Source organism: Tachysurus vachellii, chromosome 7, assembly GCF_030014155.1.
Source record: "Tachysurus vachellii isolate PV-2020 chromosome 7, HZAU_Pvac_v1, whole genome shotgun sequence".
NCBI classification, from domain to species: Eukaryota; Metazoa; Chordata; class Actinopteri; order Siluriformes; family Bagridae; genus Tachysurus; species Tachysurus vachellii.
The window spans coordinates 23,156,163-23,169,200 of record NC_083466.1 but is presented as its reverse complement, the minus strand read 5'-3'; the positions used below and the strand labels follow the sequence as shown (position 1 = coordinate 23,169,200).

The window sequence follows — 13,038 nt, the reverse complement described above, 5'->3', positions numbered from 1 at the left end:
TTGTTGTCTTTTGTTTTGTTTCTCTCTTTTTGCTGCATTAATTTCCCTCTGTTTCTTTATACTGTAGTATTTGATGAGATTGTCACATAAGGATAACCAGGTGCACGTTGTATGGCAGTTACATGTGATATGGCAGTTACTCCACTCCTAACATTTCTATTCACAATATATATATATATATATAGCACGACGGCACTGTTCTGCACGCGCGTTCAAGGTAACATGCAGGGCACTAGGCGCGTTCTCACAACAACGTTTAATGAACAGTGGATGCTGATGTTTGCATTTACGCTGTTTGCGTAGAGAACTTCTCTAGACGATCTATTTTAAGCTGCATTGTAGCAACAGCGCCCTCTATGGTCACAACATATGATGGTCACAGAATCACACCAGCAGGCACCATTCTGAGTAAATGATACAGATTAAAACTTTTGTGTACTCACTGTGCAAACGTTTAAAGGATATTTTTCTACCTCTTAGCTCCTGGTTGCTGAAGGGCACAAGGTACCGTTTTAATTTCATATTATGAGATAAACTTTGAGAGACTTTTGAAGTGTTTATTTTATCGATATAACCTGAAGCTATTTGCTAACACTGAATGGGTCATTAACATATTATGGTTAGAATTTCAGTAATCGGCACTTAATTTGTTATTGTTGTTATATAAAGTGTGAGACGGCGACGCTGTTGTGGTGTTAAAATAATTAGTTTTAAGTCTTATTTCAATCTGAAATGTGATGCTTTATGTTTATGGTGTAAAACACTTTGTATGGCACTTAAATCTGTTTTTATTAGTGTAAATATATATATATAATTACGTATATATTGTATGTGTGTGTGTATATATATATATATATATATATATATATATATACACACACACACACACACACACACAGATTGCAGTCATGTCTAATTACTGTTTATTTGTTTGTCTTTTATTCAGCTTTTACAAAAATAAAATATATAAACATCACATAACGAGAGTAGAGTGAATCTGTTCAGCTGTGAATGCTACAGTCTGTTTACAAAGGGGTGAAACTGGTGAGAATGTAAATCATGTCTGATCATGAAGGGAAGTACAGAACATAAGAGCTGTTGCTGTCTGAAAAAAATATGTTTATTTATGCGAATTTCATACATTACACACATTTAACACTTAAGCTTTAAAATACATAAAGTACTGCTAAAAAGTCTGAAAAAAGATTTCTAAGAAATAAAGATTAATGAATTAAAATATTCAGCAATGGTGATTAAAAAATTAAATCAACACAACGAGATTTTAAAATAGGCCATAATATATTTAGAATTAAAATACAAAATAATTATTTAATACAAAAGTACTTAAACTTTTTGTATACTACTTATATAGTCAGATAATACAGGCAACAAAAGTCCCAAAAGCAGAATAATAAAAAGGTACAATCATAAAATACAAAACATAATCATATGTACCATAATTTAAAAAATCCCATAATTAAACAGCTAAACTTAATTGTTATTAAAGCTCATCTTACAACATGTATTCAGCGTTCTGTCTCTAGTTTTTATTACTCAATTAACACATTCTGTAAATCAGTCTTTAAACCAAGTAATAATTAAAAATTAATCAAAAAAGTAATAATTTAAAAAGCACAGTGTCAGCTCAATACACAACCAATACTGCATGAATGGATTTTAAAGCTAAAATCAAACCACTTTTACAATACATTAATAAGTAATAAATGAGTAAATAAACAGAAAAATGCATATAGAAATTTGAAATTTTTACAAGATATTTTTTTTTTACAAAAATATAAATATATAAGATTTTTTTTTTATAAACTGTAATACTATTACCACTACTACTACTACTAATATTAAAATAGTAACCAGTTAACATCTAGTAATACATTGAATTGTTATACTGGGTTATATGGAATAAATGTTAACCTGGTAACAGCCAAATTCCATCCAATATGTGTGTATAAATAAAATATTCAGACATTGTTCTTCCAGTATTATCCAAATGATGCCTTTATAAAATGATTAGCATAAAAAAAAAAAAAATGCAAAAAGGTTTCCAGATACTACACTGCATTATTACAATTAGATTTCCCATTTTTCTTTTCTTTGAATGTTTCAACAATTCCTGGTTGGACAGTTTTCCTCATGGACCTACAAAAGGATGGCATTTTTATATAATTAATGTAAAATAATTCATTAATTAAATTAGTTATTCATGATGATTACTATTTGGTGTGATTTGTCAATCATTTAATAAAATTATTTTAAAAAAGTTCCATAAATACTTTATGTACTCATGTGTATATAACAAGAGGTCACCCTGTGCGTTGTTTGATCCTGGTTTCTAGACAGTCAGGGCAAGAACTCAACATGGTAAGCCACGCTTTTGTTTTCCCTTAAACAACCCAATTCTCACCTCTGAACACCAGTTGAGTGTAAACTGCCCCCTGTGAGACTGCGTGTGGGTCAATTGTAATTAGCTAAAACCAGTGCAAGGATATATATTTAACAAGCTCCTTTAATACCATTTGCATTTCATACATAACGCCTTCATTTATTATTAAAACTCTCAGATTTTCACTAGCTGTAATTGTGTCCTTTTGTCTCATTCTCCAACACGGTGTTTGCACTGCATACCCACAAATTCCTATGTTTTGCTTTTCCTCTTACCCATCGTCATTACTACCTCACTGAACAATGAATGGGACAAGCCACATATCTATAAATGGTCAATGCAAAATAGCTCATATATATTTATATTTGTGGGTAGGAAAAGAGGCTAATTCACTTGCACGTACAGTATATGTAAAGACTGATTTATAAAGTGTAAATGCTGCGCAGTTTCATATGCAAGGGTTTATATATCTTATATAGCATTTCCTGTTTTTTTTATTTGAACATGTACACTTTCATTCTGGAAACACAACCAGCCAGTAATGATTCTAATCTTGGACAAAAAGAAATGTGGGGGCTTTGATTTGTTTATATCCAGGTTGATAAATGTCCAACTAATGTACTGAGATAACAGAAAATGATGCTTACCTGCATTTTTAGCCTTTATCCTAACCTGGGCATATGTTTGATCAGCATTTTCAGTGATCTTCCCTGAATAATGAAACACACACATACAAATAGTTTTAGAGCAAAAACTGAAAACACTGCAACTAATTTACAGAAAAGGGTAGAATGTGTTTTTTTAATTATGATAGTTACTGCATTGATAAACATTTAGTTAATAAAATAAAAAATATTTTTTAAATTAAGCAAATGACTACACTCATATTGCAAGTTCAATAAATAAAAATAACACAAGTTCATTATTTAACAAAGTGTGTGATCAGTGGCACAGGAGACATGGTCATGATGTGCTGGGGCTGAGGGGTAATAAAGTTATATACCACTAATTAGATTCTAGAATGTGGGCAGAAACTGGTAGGGAGTAGAGGCTAATTTACCTGCACACAATTGTAAAGATTGTAATTTATAAAGTGTGAACTCCATTCATTTATGTTTATGCAAGTATTTATACATTTTATAAACATATTTGTGTGCATGTCAAGTCTTGTTTCATGTTCTTGATGCTTAACCAACTAACACCTTAATTCTAAAATCAACACAAAGTTTAAATAAATGAAACACAAGGGCTGGTTCAACAAAGGTTCTAATCATGGCTAAGAAAAATACAAATTAATATGTCAGTCCTGTAGATTTGATATGTTCATGTACATTTTGAAATTTTATTCATATATAACAGATAAATGACTCTCACCTGCATTATACTTTTTGCCCTTCATTATGACCTGGGCATAAGTCACATCACCAGTTTCAGCTAAATCCTCTGAAGAAATAAAAAACATGCATGGAAAGAAAAAAAACATTGCAACTGAACATTGCAACTGAATTACAGAACATTTTTTGTATGTTTTAGGTTTTTAATTATTATGATTACTACATTGATATAAAATCATTTTTAAACAAAATGTCATGTCATACGTATTGATGCATTATAACATTACCATTAACATCATCATATTTATTTCATGTTTAGATGATTTGTATTACTATGCTTTTGCAAACTTGTTTCCATATAAGAGCATCTGTCATATTACTAATGAGCAGATGTAGTTCATGATTGAGATTCCCCAAAATTGTTTGCAATACTGTGATTTTGGGGATTGTTTATCTTTGTGTACTGTGTTTCTCTGATCTCATCTTACCGTTATCTGTGTTCTGCTTCAGTTCTGAGTACACAGTGTCAGCTCCCTCACTGCTCTTTCCTAATGGGCAACAGTCATTAATTTAGCATTTGCTAAGATAAACACCATTCATATTAACCCCTTAATCTTCAACATCTACATAACATTTGACTCCTCTATTAGTGTGACTGTAGTTACAGAATGATTCATAGCAGTTTTTAAATCTTATGCCTTAAGATGAAAAATTAGCAAATACTACAAAGTGTTTAGCAAAAGCTTACATTTAATTTACACAGACCTTGTTTTCTCTTTGGTTTCTTTATATGTTTCATGTCAATTTCAGCATAAGTCACATCACTCGGTTCAGCATCAGACTCTATACAATGGAAAAGAAGCACTTTTACAATCCTTTAACAAACTTTGCAAAATATACCATAAAACCTCCTCAGTCTATAATACAGTTCTTACTCAATTACTGTGATATGTCCTGATTTCCAAGATAATAAACTTCAGTGAAAGCCTGTTGCATGAAAAGTGTACAAATCTACCCCATCAAACTGCTGTGTCTTGTGGGTGGAGCAGCTAACACTGAAGCTTATGGAATAATAACAATTGTTTAAAAAGTGCTGTAATTCCTGTACAATTTATTCCATTAATTGTTTTCCTTCTATTTCAGTTTAAATGTGTGCTGGAGAGCACATTTGTACACACTGCACTTATATATTCATATGTATGTAAATTGTAATGATGTAATATCTAACAGCAGTTAATCAGTAAAATGTAAGTGTAAAAATCCTCTGTTCCATCCAAGTGACATATCACAGGATATGTGTAAAAATTAAAATGATACAGTAAGCGCAATGTTACCTTTGGGTTTCATGTTTTTAGATATAACTGTGGTGTTAACCACATCACTTTGTCTCAAAATATGACATTTAGTCTGTTTTAATTGGTAAAGAACAGGAGCTAGTGAACATTATTTCTTACAGCAAAAAGACTCATGATCTTTTAAAGTAGTGTACAGTAGATAGCATTACCTTTATTGCAAAGTTTCATTTCAATTTTGGAATATAACACATCCTGTGGCCCCCTGACTGCATCATCTAACACAGAAATCAATTCAGATTACCGCAAAAGGCAAAAGAGTAAAAATTAAGAGTTATTTGGTTTAATGGAGGCCTTACCATTTTGTTTCTTTTTTCTAGCCATAACCTGTGGGTAGACTGTATTACTGGAGGCAGCTGCAGAATCATATTAAATAGAATAAAACACAATATTGTCAGTATTATGTGGTCTTGATTTTAGTCAGAGAAATGTAGATCCTATATGACCACCATACCTGTGACCATGATAGCAGCATTTTCATATATATTGTCACCAACTATTAAAAAAGAAAATTAGAGATTGTAAGCAAAAAATATTAAATGGCAGAAGATTGAGAAACAAATACTGATGTTTCTTGTTAGTGCAAACCGACCTGCAGGCTGATTTGTGTCCTGATTCACTGCAGGAGACTGAGATTGTACACCTTCTCAAAAATCAAGCAGTGAACAAGTTAAACACTGCCTTTAGACATACTGTATTTATATGTGGAGCAACACGAACACAACAAAAAGACCTAGAAAGGTCATTATCTTCCTTAAAAAAAAGAAAAAGAAAAGATACACCATAAAATCTGTTATCACACCTTTTTTCTTCTTGAAGAGCAGGATCAGTAAGATCATTACGATGGCAAACAGACAGGCCAAACCTAGTCCTATAAATAAACCAGTGAATCTAGGAACTGAAACTAGAGAAAGAATGGAACCTGAATATCCATTTAAACATTATATATTGAAATCGATTTTATTACAAATCTAACTAAAGTAAGAAGACATGGTTCTCACTGCTGACTGAAACCCAGCTTTTCGGTGACTCTCCTCTCTCTGGGTGTTTACAGTGATAGAAACCTTCATCTGACTTTGAGACACTACTGATGATCATCTCTCCTGTAGTCTGGTTCTGGAGGATGGAATCATTTTTATAAAAATTAACACCAGAGACTGAGAGCTTTGAGCGATTTAAACAATGTAAAGTCAGAGGTTGTCCCTCAGTCACAGGATGGACAGGACTGTCCAGGATCAAATCACCATCTGCAGGAAAGGAAAGAAGACACTGAAAACATGAACTTTGTAATTCTTCATTATTACTGTAACATGCATGCCTTTATAAGGTTTGGTAAACACACTGAATTCCTCTGTGAGATTTCCATGGATTGTTGTCTAACATGCCATTTTACATGGAGCAGAAAACACAACAGGGCATTTTATATTCTTAAAAAAAAAAGGCTTCTAAACTGTACATTTCCTTGTCACTGCATTGGTATATACTTTTTATCTAATACCTGGAAAGATACATGCACAGTGTTTTTTTTTTAATATTACCCCAAAAGCTTTCTATCTTGTACAGAGAAAGAGGGAAAGTTGAATATTCTGAGAAAATCAGGCTAATGAAAAATGTTGATCAATATGAATTTCCAGAAACTTGATAATTATGACCTACTATTATTCACTTACTCTTTTATCCAGAATTATATTTTACTGGTGGATTCACTGCTTATTTTTAACAAGTCAAATATTATGTGGAATCAACAAATGAACTGACTTGAAACAGGTGTGTGCTCAGTAAAATTAAGCTTATATAAAATATCAAGGTCTTGCAGCTGATACTGCTGTCATTCAGGCCTGCATGCTACCCTGTCTGCCACACAATTAACCTCATACATCTTAATTTACCTCTTTCGCCTTTCTATAAAGGGCCAAACTTTGAGAAATTCCATTGAGAAGTTGAGTTTTCACTGTTAATAGATCGGAAAAGTTAAATACTCTGGACATTTAAATGCACCAACTCAACTGTCAAAAAGGATTTTCTTGCCTTATTTTGGCTTTTAAATCACACGGAACGGAAAACAGCTGGGCTTAAAAAACACAAGAAGTGTGTTTTCAAATCCAGAAAATCGTGCTAAAAGTTTCCACCCCCTCAAGATAAACTGAACCGATTACCTTCGGACAGCTGTTAGGTACGTAATGATGGGTTTATTGTGGATTATTTGAGTTTATTTTGTCATTTTAGAGCAGTTTTGTAACCAGGAAGCGCTGGCTTTAGCTCTATAGAGGGGAAGAGGCTCAGACAGTCATACAGTCATGGGCACTGTGTCCTGTAGTTATACAATTGATTTCTGTAGTATGTAGGCTTCAATGTGAAGGTTTAGATGGGGCTATTCTCCTTTGAATTCAATTTTTTTGTCAGAAGGAATTTGTTTAGACTTTGTGTTCCAGCTTCTATTACTCTGATCTGGTAATAGATATACTATTTTATATTTTTTAGATGTACTTATACTTCTGCAGCAATCTCGATTGTTACCTTTATTTTGATGCCAGAATTATTCAAATATGCCTTGTAGTTTTTGAGATGTATAAATTTAAAGTAGAGCATGTCATTTTCAAAAAACAGTCAGGAAAATAGGTTTAGAGCTTAAGATGAACATGACAGAAACTTAATAGCTATTTATAAATGTAGCTCATACAGTATGTTAAAGTGTTCCTCATTCACTCATAACCATGCAGTTATGTTAACTATGACGGTGTGACTCAGACAGGAAGAATCAGAGAACTACATGGCATTGACAGCAGTGCAGTAAAAACACTAAAATAAAATTTCCAGGCAATTTTCAATCAATTTCAGATGTTTGCTTAAATTGATTGAAAATTGCCTGGAAATTTTATTTTAGAGTTTTTACTGCACTGCTGTCAATCACAAGATGATAAACTTTTCTTGTGATATTATTACAAGTAAGCCATCAATTCAATTGTTTACAGTACTTAAGTGATTTGGTTTTGTGTATTAAATATTATTGATGAGAACTGATGAAATGACTCACTGTGCACTGTGATGTTAACAGAATTACTGCGTTCTCCAGATTCAGACTGACACCAATAAACTCCAGTGTGTGATGTAGAGAGGGAGCTGATGTTACATGTAGATCCTGAAACTGATGAACAATTGAACGATGTCTCATTATGTGTGTATCGTCTCACTGTCCATCCAGTAGAGTCACTCTGGTCCTCACAGCTCAGTGAGAGAGAGTCAGCAGTAAAGTGTTGAGTTCTGCTCGGTCTGATGACCAGAGACACTGGAGAAGATTCACCTGTTAATAATCAGATTAATATTATTAGATTTCAGTATATGTCACTATTATATTAACATTTATTATTAAAAAGAAACTTAAGATAATATTGAACTATACATATAGCCTAAAATATGTTAATGAAAATTTACTGCATAAAAATGAGGCTATTTTTCCTTTGTCTGAAGTATTGCATTGTACCAAAGCTAAATCAGAAAACACACACACACACACACACATCATCATCAGTTCACACACTGATTCATTAATCTCTGCAGTTTTTCACACTCAGTGGTTCAATATAAAAGTTCAAACTTCTTCCTCTTCACCACTTGAGCAACACTACAACATTTTGGTGCTCTTGAGTTACTGTAAATGTATTTGTTCATTGTACGTAGCAGCGTAAATATATCTTACTGTGTTTAACTACCCAGCTTTACTGTTAACATGTTGTGTCCAGTGCGGTCTCTTACTCACCAGTAACATTTACCCAGAGTACATCACTGTAGTCTGTGTAGTAGACTGGGTTTCCTCTTCCAGCTCTGCACCTGTACTGACCTCCATCAGAGACTCTAACTGAACTGATGATGTACTGGTGTGTTTCAGTCTCAGTCTCAGAGCTCTGTGTGGGTTTGATCCAGTAAAACTTCCATCCAGCAGACTGCAGCTTCAGTGTACAGGACAGAATCACTGAGTTTCCTGTCAGTGCAGCTCCTTTAAGGTCTGATGTGAGTTCAGGTTTAGGTTTTTCTGTTAGAAATGAAACAGTTCAGAAATAATGCAATCTTTACTGCACCAATCAAGTCATTGAACATTGAAAACATTTTTGCTCAGCAGAACAATAAAAGCCCACATCTTTATCTACTGTTATGTTATTTTATTATTGTAGACTATTTAAATAATATTTTATTAAAAAGGGAAACAGCAAACACTGGAGAAATAGTTTGTCCCTACACATTGTGTTTCTTATATTTGTAGCCCAATAAAAAATGCTATAAAATCTTTAATAAATATAAAAACACAGAGCAGAGTGTGGGGGCAACAACAACACAGTACAGACAAAGCTGCACTTCCTAAGAGTGTAAACAATTCAAATTTTAGTGAACAAAGCTCCTAATTATATCAGTATTTTTTTTAAACATAAAAAAAAACTTACAATGCACTGTTCCAAATTATTATGCACAGTAAGTTTCAAAACACTTTATAGGTTGTAAAGAACTGAAAATTGTCATTTGTTGTGTTTGCAGCATATTTACTGAAATCAAAAGCTATTTCAATCAAACTTATAACAACATTTTAACAGGTCACGTTACATTTTAACATAGGACCCCTTATTTGATAGCAGCTTCACAAGTCTTGCATCCATTGAACTTGGGTTTTTGGACAGTTTCTTGAATTTGTTTGCAAGATGTCAGAATAGCCTCCCAGAGCTGCTGTTTGCATGTAAACTGCCTCCCACCCTCATAGATCTTTTGCTTGAGGATGCTCCAAAGGTTCTCAATAGGATTGAGGTCAGCGGAGGATGGAGGCCACACCATGACTTTCTCTACTTTTATCCCCATAGCAGCCATTGATGCAGAGGTATTCTTTGCTGCATGAGATGGTGCGTTGTCATGCATGATGACTTTATTACAGAAAGCATAGTTCTTCCTTCTGTACCAGGGAAGAAAGTGGTCAGTCAGAAACTCCACATACTTTGCAGAGGTCATCTTTACACCTTCGGGGACCCTAAAGGGGCCGACCAGCTCTCTTCCCATGATTCCGGCCCAAAACATGACTCCAGTCGCAGCCTTGTTGGAACAGGGTGGCCGTCCACCAACCATCCACTACTCCATCCATCTGGACCATCCAGGGTTGCACGGCACTCATCAGTGAACAGGACTGTTTGAAAATTAGTCTTCATGTATTTTTCTGCGAAATGCAGCCATTTCTGCTTGTGAGCATTGGTTAGTGGTGGCCGAATAGGTTTATGCACAGTTGCAAGACTCTGGAGGACTCTACACCTTGATGTCTGTGGGACTCCAGAGGCACCAGCAGCTTCAAATATCTGTTTGCTGCTATGTAATGGTATTTTAGCAGATGCTCTCTTGATTTGATGCATGGATCTGGCAGAAATCTTCCTCAATGTGCCTTTATCTGCACGAACCCGTCTGTGCTCTGATTCAGCCACAAATCTCTTAATAGTGCAATGATCACGCTTAAGTTTTCATGAAATATCTAATGTTTTCATACCTCGTCCAAGGCATTGAACTATTTCACTCTTTTCGGCAGCAGAGAGATCCTTTTTCTTCCCCATATTGCATGGAAATGGTGCTCTGCTTAATAATATGGAACACACTCCTTTAGTAGTTTTTCCTTCAATTGGGCTCACCTGGCAATCTAATTATCACAGGTGTCCAAGATTGTTTTCAGTGATCAAAAGAGCCCTGAGACACAATGCCATCCATGAGTTCAACTAAAAAACAAAATATTTAATCTTTGTGACACTTAAATAGAATTTGCATAATAATTTGGAACAGGGTGGAGATATAGATATATGGCCCCAAAAATAATAAGAAGGTGAAATGCTTGTGATGATGGTGAAAGTCCAAAGCGGGGTTCGATCGTGGGACTTTATCTCTACCGCTACAGCAGGCAGGTACAGAATAAACATCCGGGGACGAGCACAGAAGTGTTAACTCCTTTCTCCACGGAAAATGACCTCTCAGAGCGACGTGCGCTCCGATACAGGTTACTGCTCTGTAACTCAATCAAAATCTTCTTCACCTCCTAGTGCTTATTATACCGCTCTGATACGTCTGACCGCGCTGAAACTCAATCGGAAATTCTTTTCCTAACACCTATTAGTGTATATAAGCTGTTAGCATGCTACACGCTCCGATACGTGTCACCGCTCTACTCTGACACACACTCTGTCCGCACACTGAGCGCCGAACCTCGGGCTCTTAAATAGAGGCGTGAACACGTGTCACGATTTGCGCTAATTGCAGCTACGTGACCGAGAGCCTATAAAGAGGCGTGTTGGTGGCCGCGGGTTTGTCTGAAAGACACCCACGATGTTACAGAAACAGACAATATGTGACATAAAACACACTCACCTGATACAGTCAGTGTAACAGCATCACTAGTCTCTGTGTATTGTGGGTCTGATGACTGTGTTCCTTTACATGTGTAAACACCTTTATGAGACTCTTTAACATCAGTGATTTTGTAGATTTTCTTTCCTTTAACATCTCCGAGTTCCTTATTATCCCTGAACCAGTGATACTCCCAGGATCCTCCAGTCTTTATCTCACATGAGAAAGTGACATTTTCTCCAGTAAACACAAAGCCATGGTCAGCTGGCTGTACTTTCACTTCAGGCTTTGGTCTTGCTATAGAAAGATCACAAAAATGTAAACATATCCAGAATCAAGTAAATATATTATATAGTTATATTATTACAAATAATTATTAAAATACTAAAATAATTAGGTTTTCATTGTCTTCCTAACATTAAACCTGTAGTGTAAAAGTAAGAAACATGACACACCTCTCATTGTAATTGTGGCTGGTTTACTCATCTCAGAGTAGTAGTTTCCTCTGTGTGCTTTACAGTAGTAATTTACTTGTCCTTCATTAGAGACTCTCACAGTGTGTGTTTTGGTGTCTGAGGCTCCAATGTACTGGGAATTCCATGTCGGTCCTTTGTACCAGAGAAACTTCCATCCAGTGGACATCAGATTACAGCTCAGAGTAACATTGTCTCCAGTGTAGACGGAGCTCTGAGGAGTCACAATCACAGTCGGTTTGGGTTTTCCTGTTGATATAAAATGATGAAGAGCTGTATTTCATTCACTTTTACAACATAACCAGTAATTTAATCTTTGTGTCTAAATAAGCAATTAGTTACAGTGTTTATTTGTAAAGGTTCCACATTGTTTATATGCAGAAAATTGTTTAAAAATACATAAATAAAAATAAACATTGAGCTGATATATAAAAGTCACTGAATTGCCCCAGTGAATTTATTTTCCTCATCTTTTATAAATTGTCTTAAATTCTGAATTCTGAAATTTAAAAAAAAATAAATCTTATTCAGTCATTTAACTGTTTACTGTTTTCACAGTAGTGAAAAGTTTAAAATCAAATGTTAATTCATTTGCCATGGTTGTAATCTTTACTGCACTAATCAGATTTAAAATGTTAATGTCTCAGAAAAACAATAACATCTTTTCTTAATATTATGCTACTTTACAAGTGTAGCCTTTTCTTCTATTTGTAGCCCAGTTAAAAATGCATTTTTTCCTTTTGTCTTGTGCTTATGTGTTTGTGTGGTTTTTGTATGTCATGTTTCCTGATTTTTTTATTTTTTTTATTTTGTTGCCTAGTCTCCCTAGTGTTTTTCATGTATTTGTAGTTTTATTTCCTTAATAAACCCCTGTTTGTATTATCTATGCATTTGGGTCTGATGTGGGAGGCTGTGGTGTCTGTTTCAACTAAAATAAGTCATGAATAAACAAAGACACTATTTCTATGGATGAGAGGCTCATGAACGACACTGAAAAGAAGGATGTCTATACTGGCCACTGAATGCTATGAAAAGCCAAAAACATAATTTATTTCATGCTGTATTTTGTTTTCCATTATTGATTTGTTTAAACTTTTCTTGTTTGATATTTCACTTTGAAA

The 13,038-nt window shown here is 34.4% G+C and overlaps 1 protein-coding gene across 7 annotated transcripts in view; it reads right to left on the bottom strand.

Moving 5' to 3' along the window:
* The window catches only part of LOC132848919 (immunoglobulin superfamily member 1-like), a 324,244-nt gene that overhangs the window by 272,232 nt on the left and 38,974 nt on the right, over positions 1-13,038 (bottom strand). Inside the window, exons 8-22 of one of the 7 annotated variants that reach the window (XM_060875013.1) lie at positions 11,900-12,166; positions 11,466-11,741; positions 8,845-9,117; positions 8,122-8,388; positions 6,089-6,334; positions 5,890-5,991; positions 5,680-5,730; positions 5,542-5,583; positions 5,387-5,443; positions 5,240-5,305; positions 4,501-4,578; positions 4,224-4,283; positions 3,776-3,844; positions 3,049-3,111; positions 1,917-2,157 (exon numbers count right to left, since the gene is read on the bottom strand). In XM_060875013.1, coding sequence (XP_060730996.1) covers positions 2,150-2,157; positions 3,049-3,111; positions 3,776-3,844; positions 4,224-4,283; positions 4,501-4,578; positions 5,240-5,305; positions 5,387-5,443; positions 5,542-5,583; positions 5,680-5,730; positions 5,890-5,991; positions 6,089-6,334; positions 8,122-8,388; positions 8,845-9,117; positions 11,466-11,741; positions 11,900-12,166 — 1,925 coding nt within the window. In that variant the 3' untranslated portion in view covers positions 1,917-2,149. Of the gene's footprint in view, positions 1-1,915; positions 2,158-3,048; positions 3,112-3,775; positions 3,845-4,223; positions 4,284-4,500; positions 4,579-5,239; positions 5,306-5,386; positions 5,444-5,541; positions 5,584-5,679; positions 5,731-5,889; positions 5,992-6,088; positions 6,335-8,121; positions 8,389-8,844; positions 9,118-11,465; positions 11,742-11,899; positions 12,167-13,038 lie in introns of those variants that run through there. The other 6 variants (XM_060875015.1, XM_060875014.1, XM_060875017.1 and 3 more) reach the window with 6 other exon arrangements.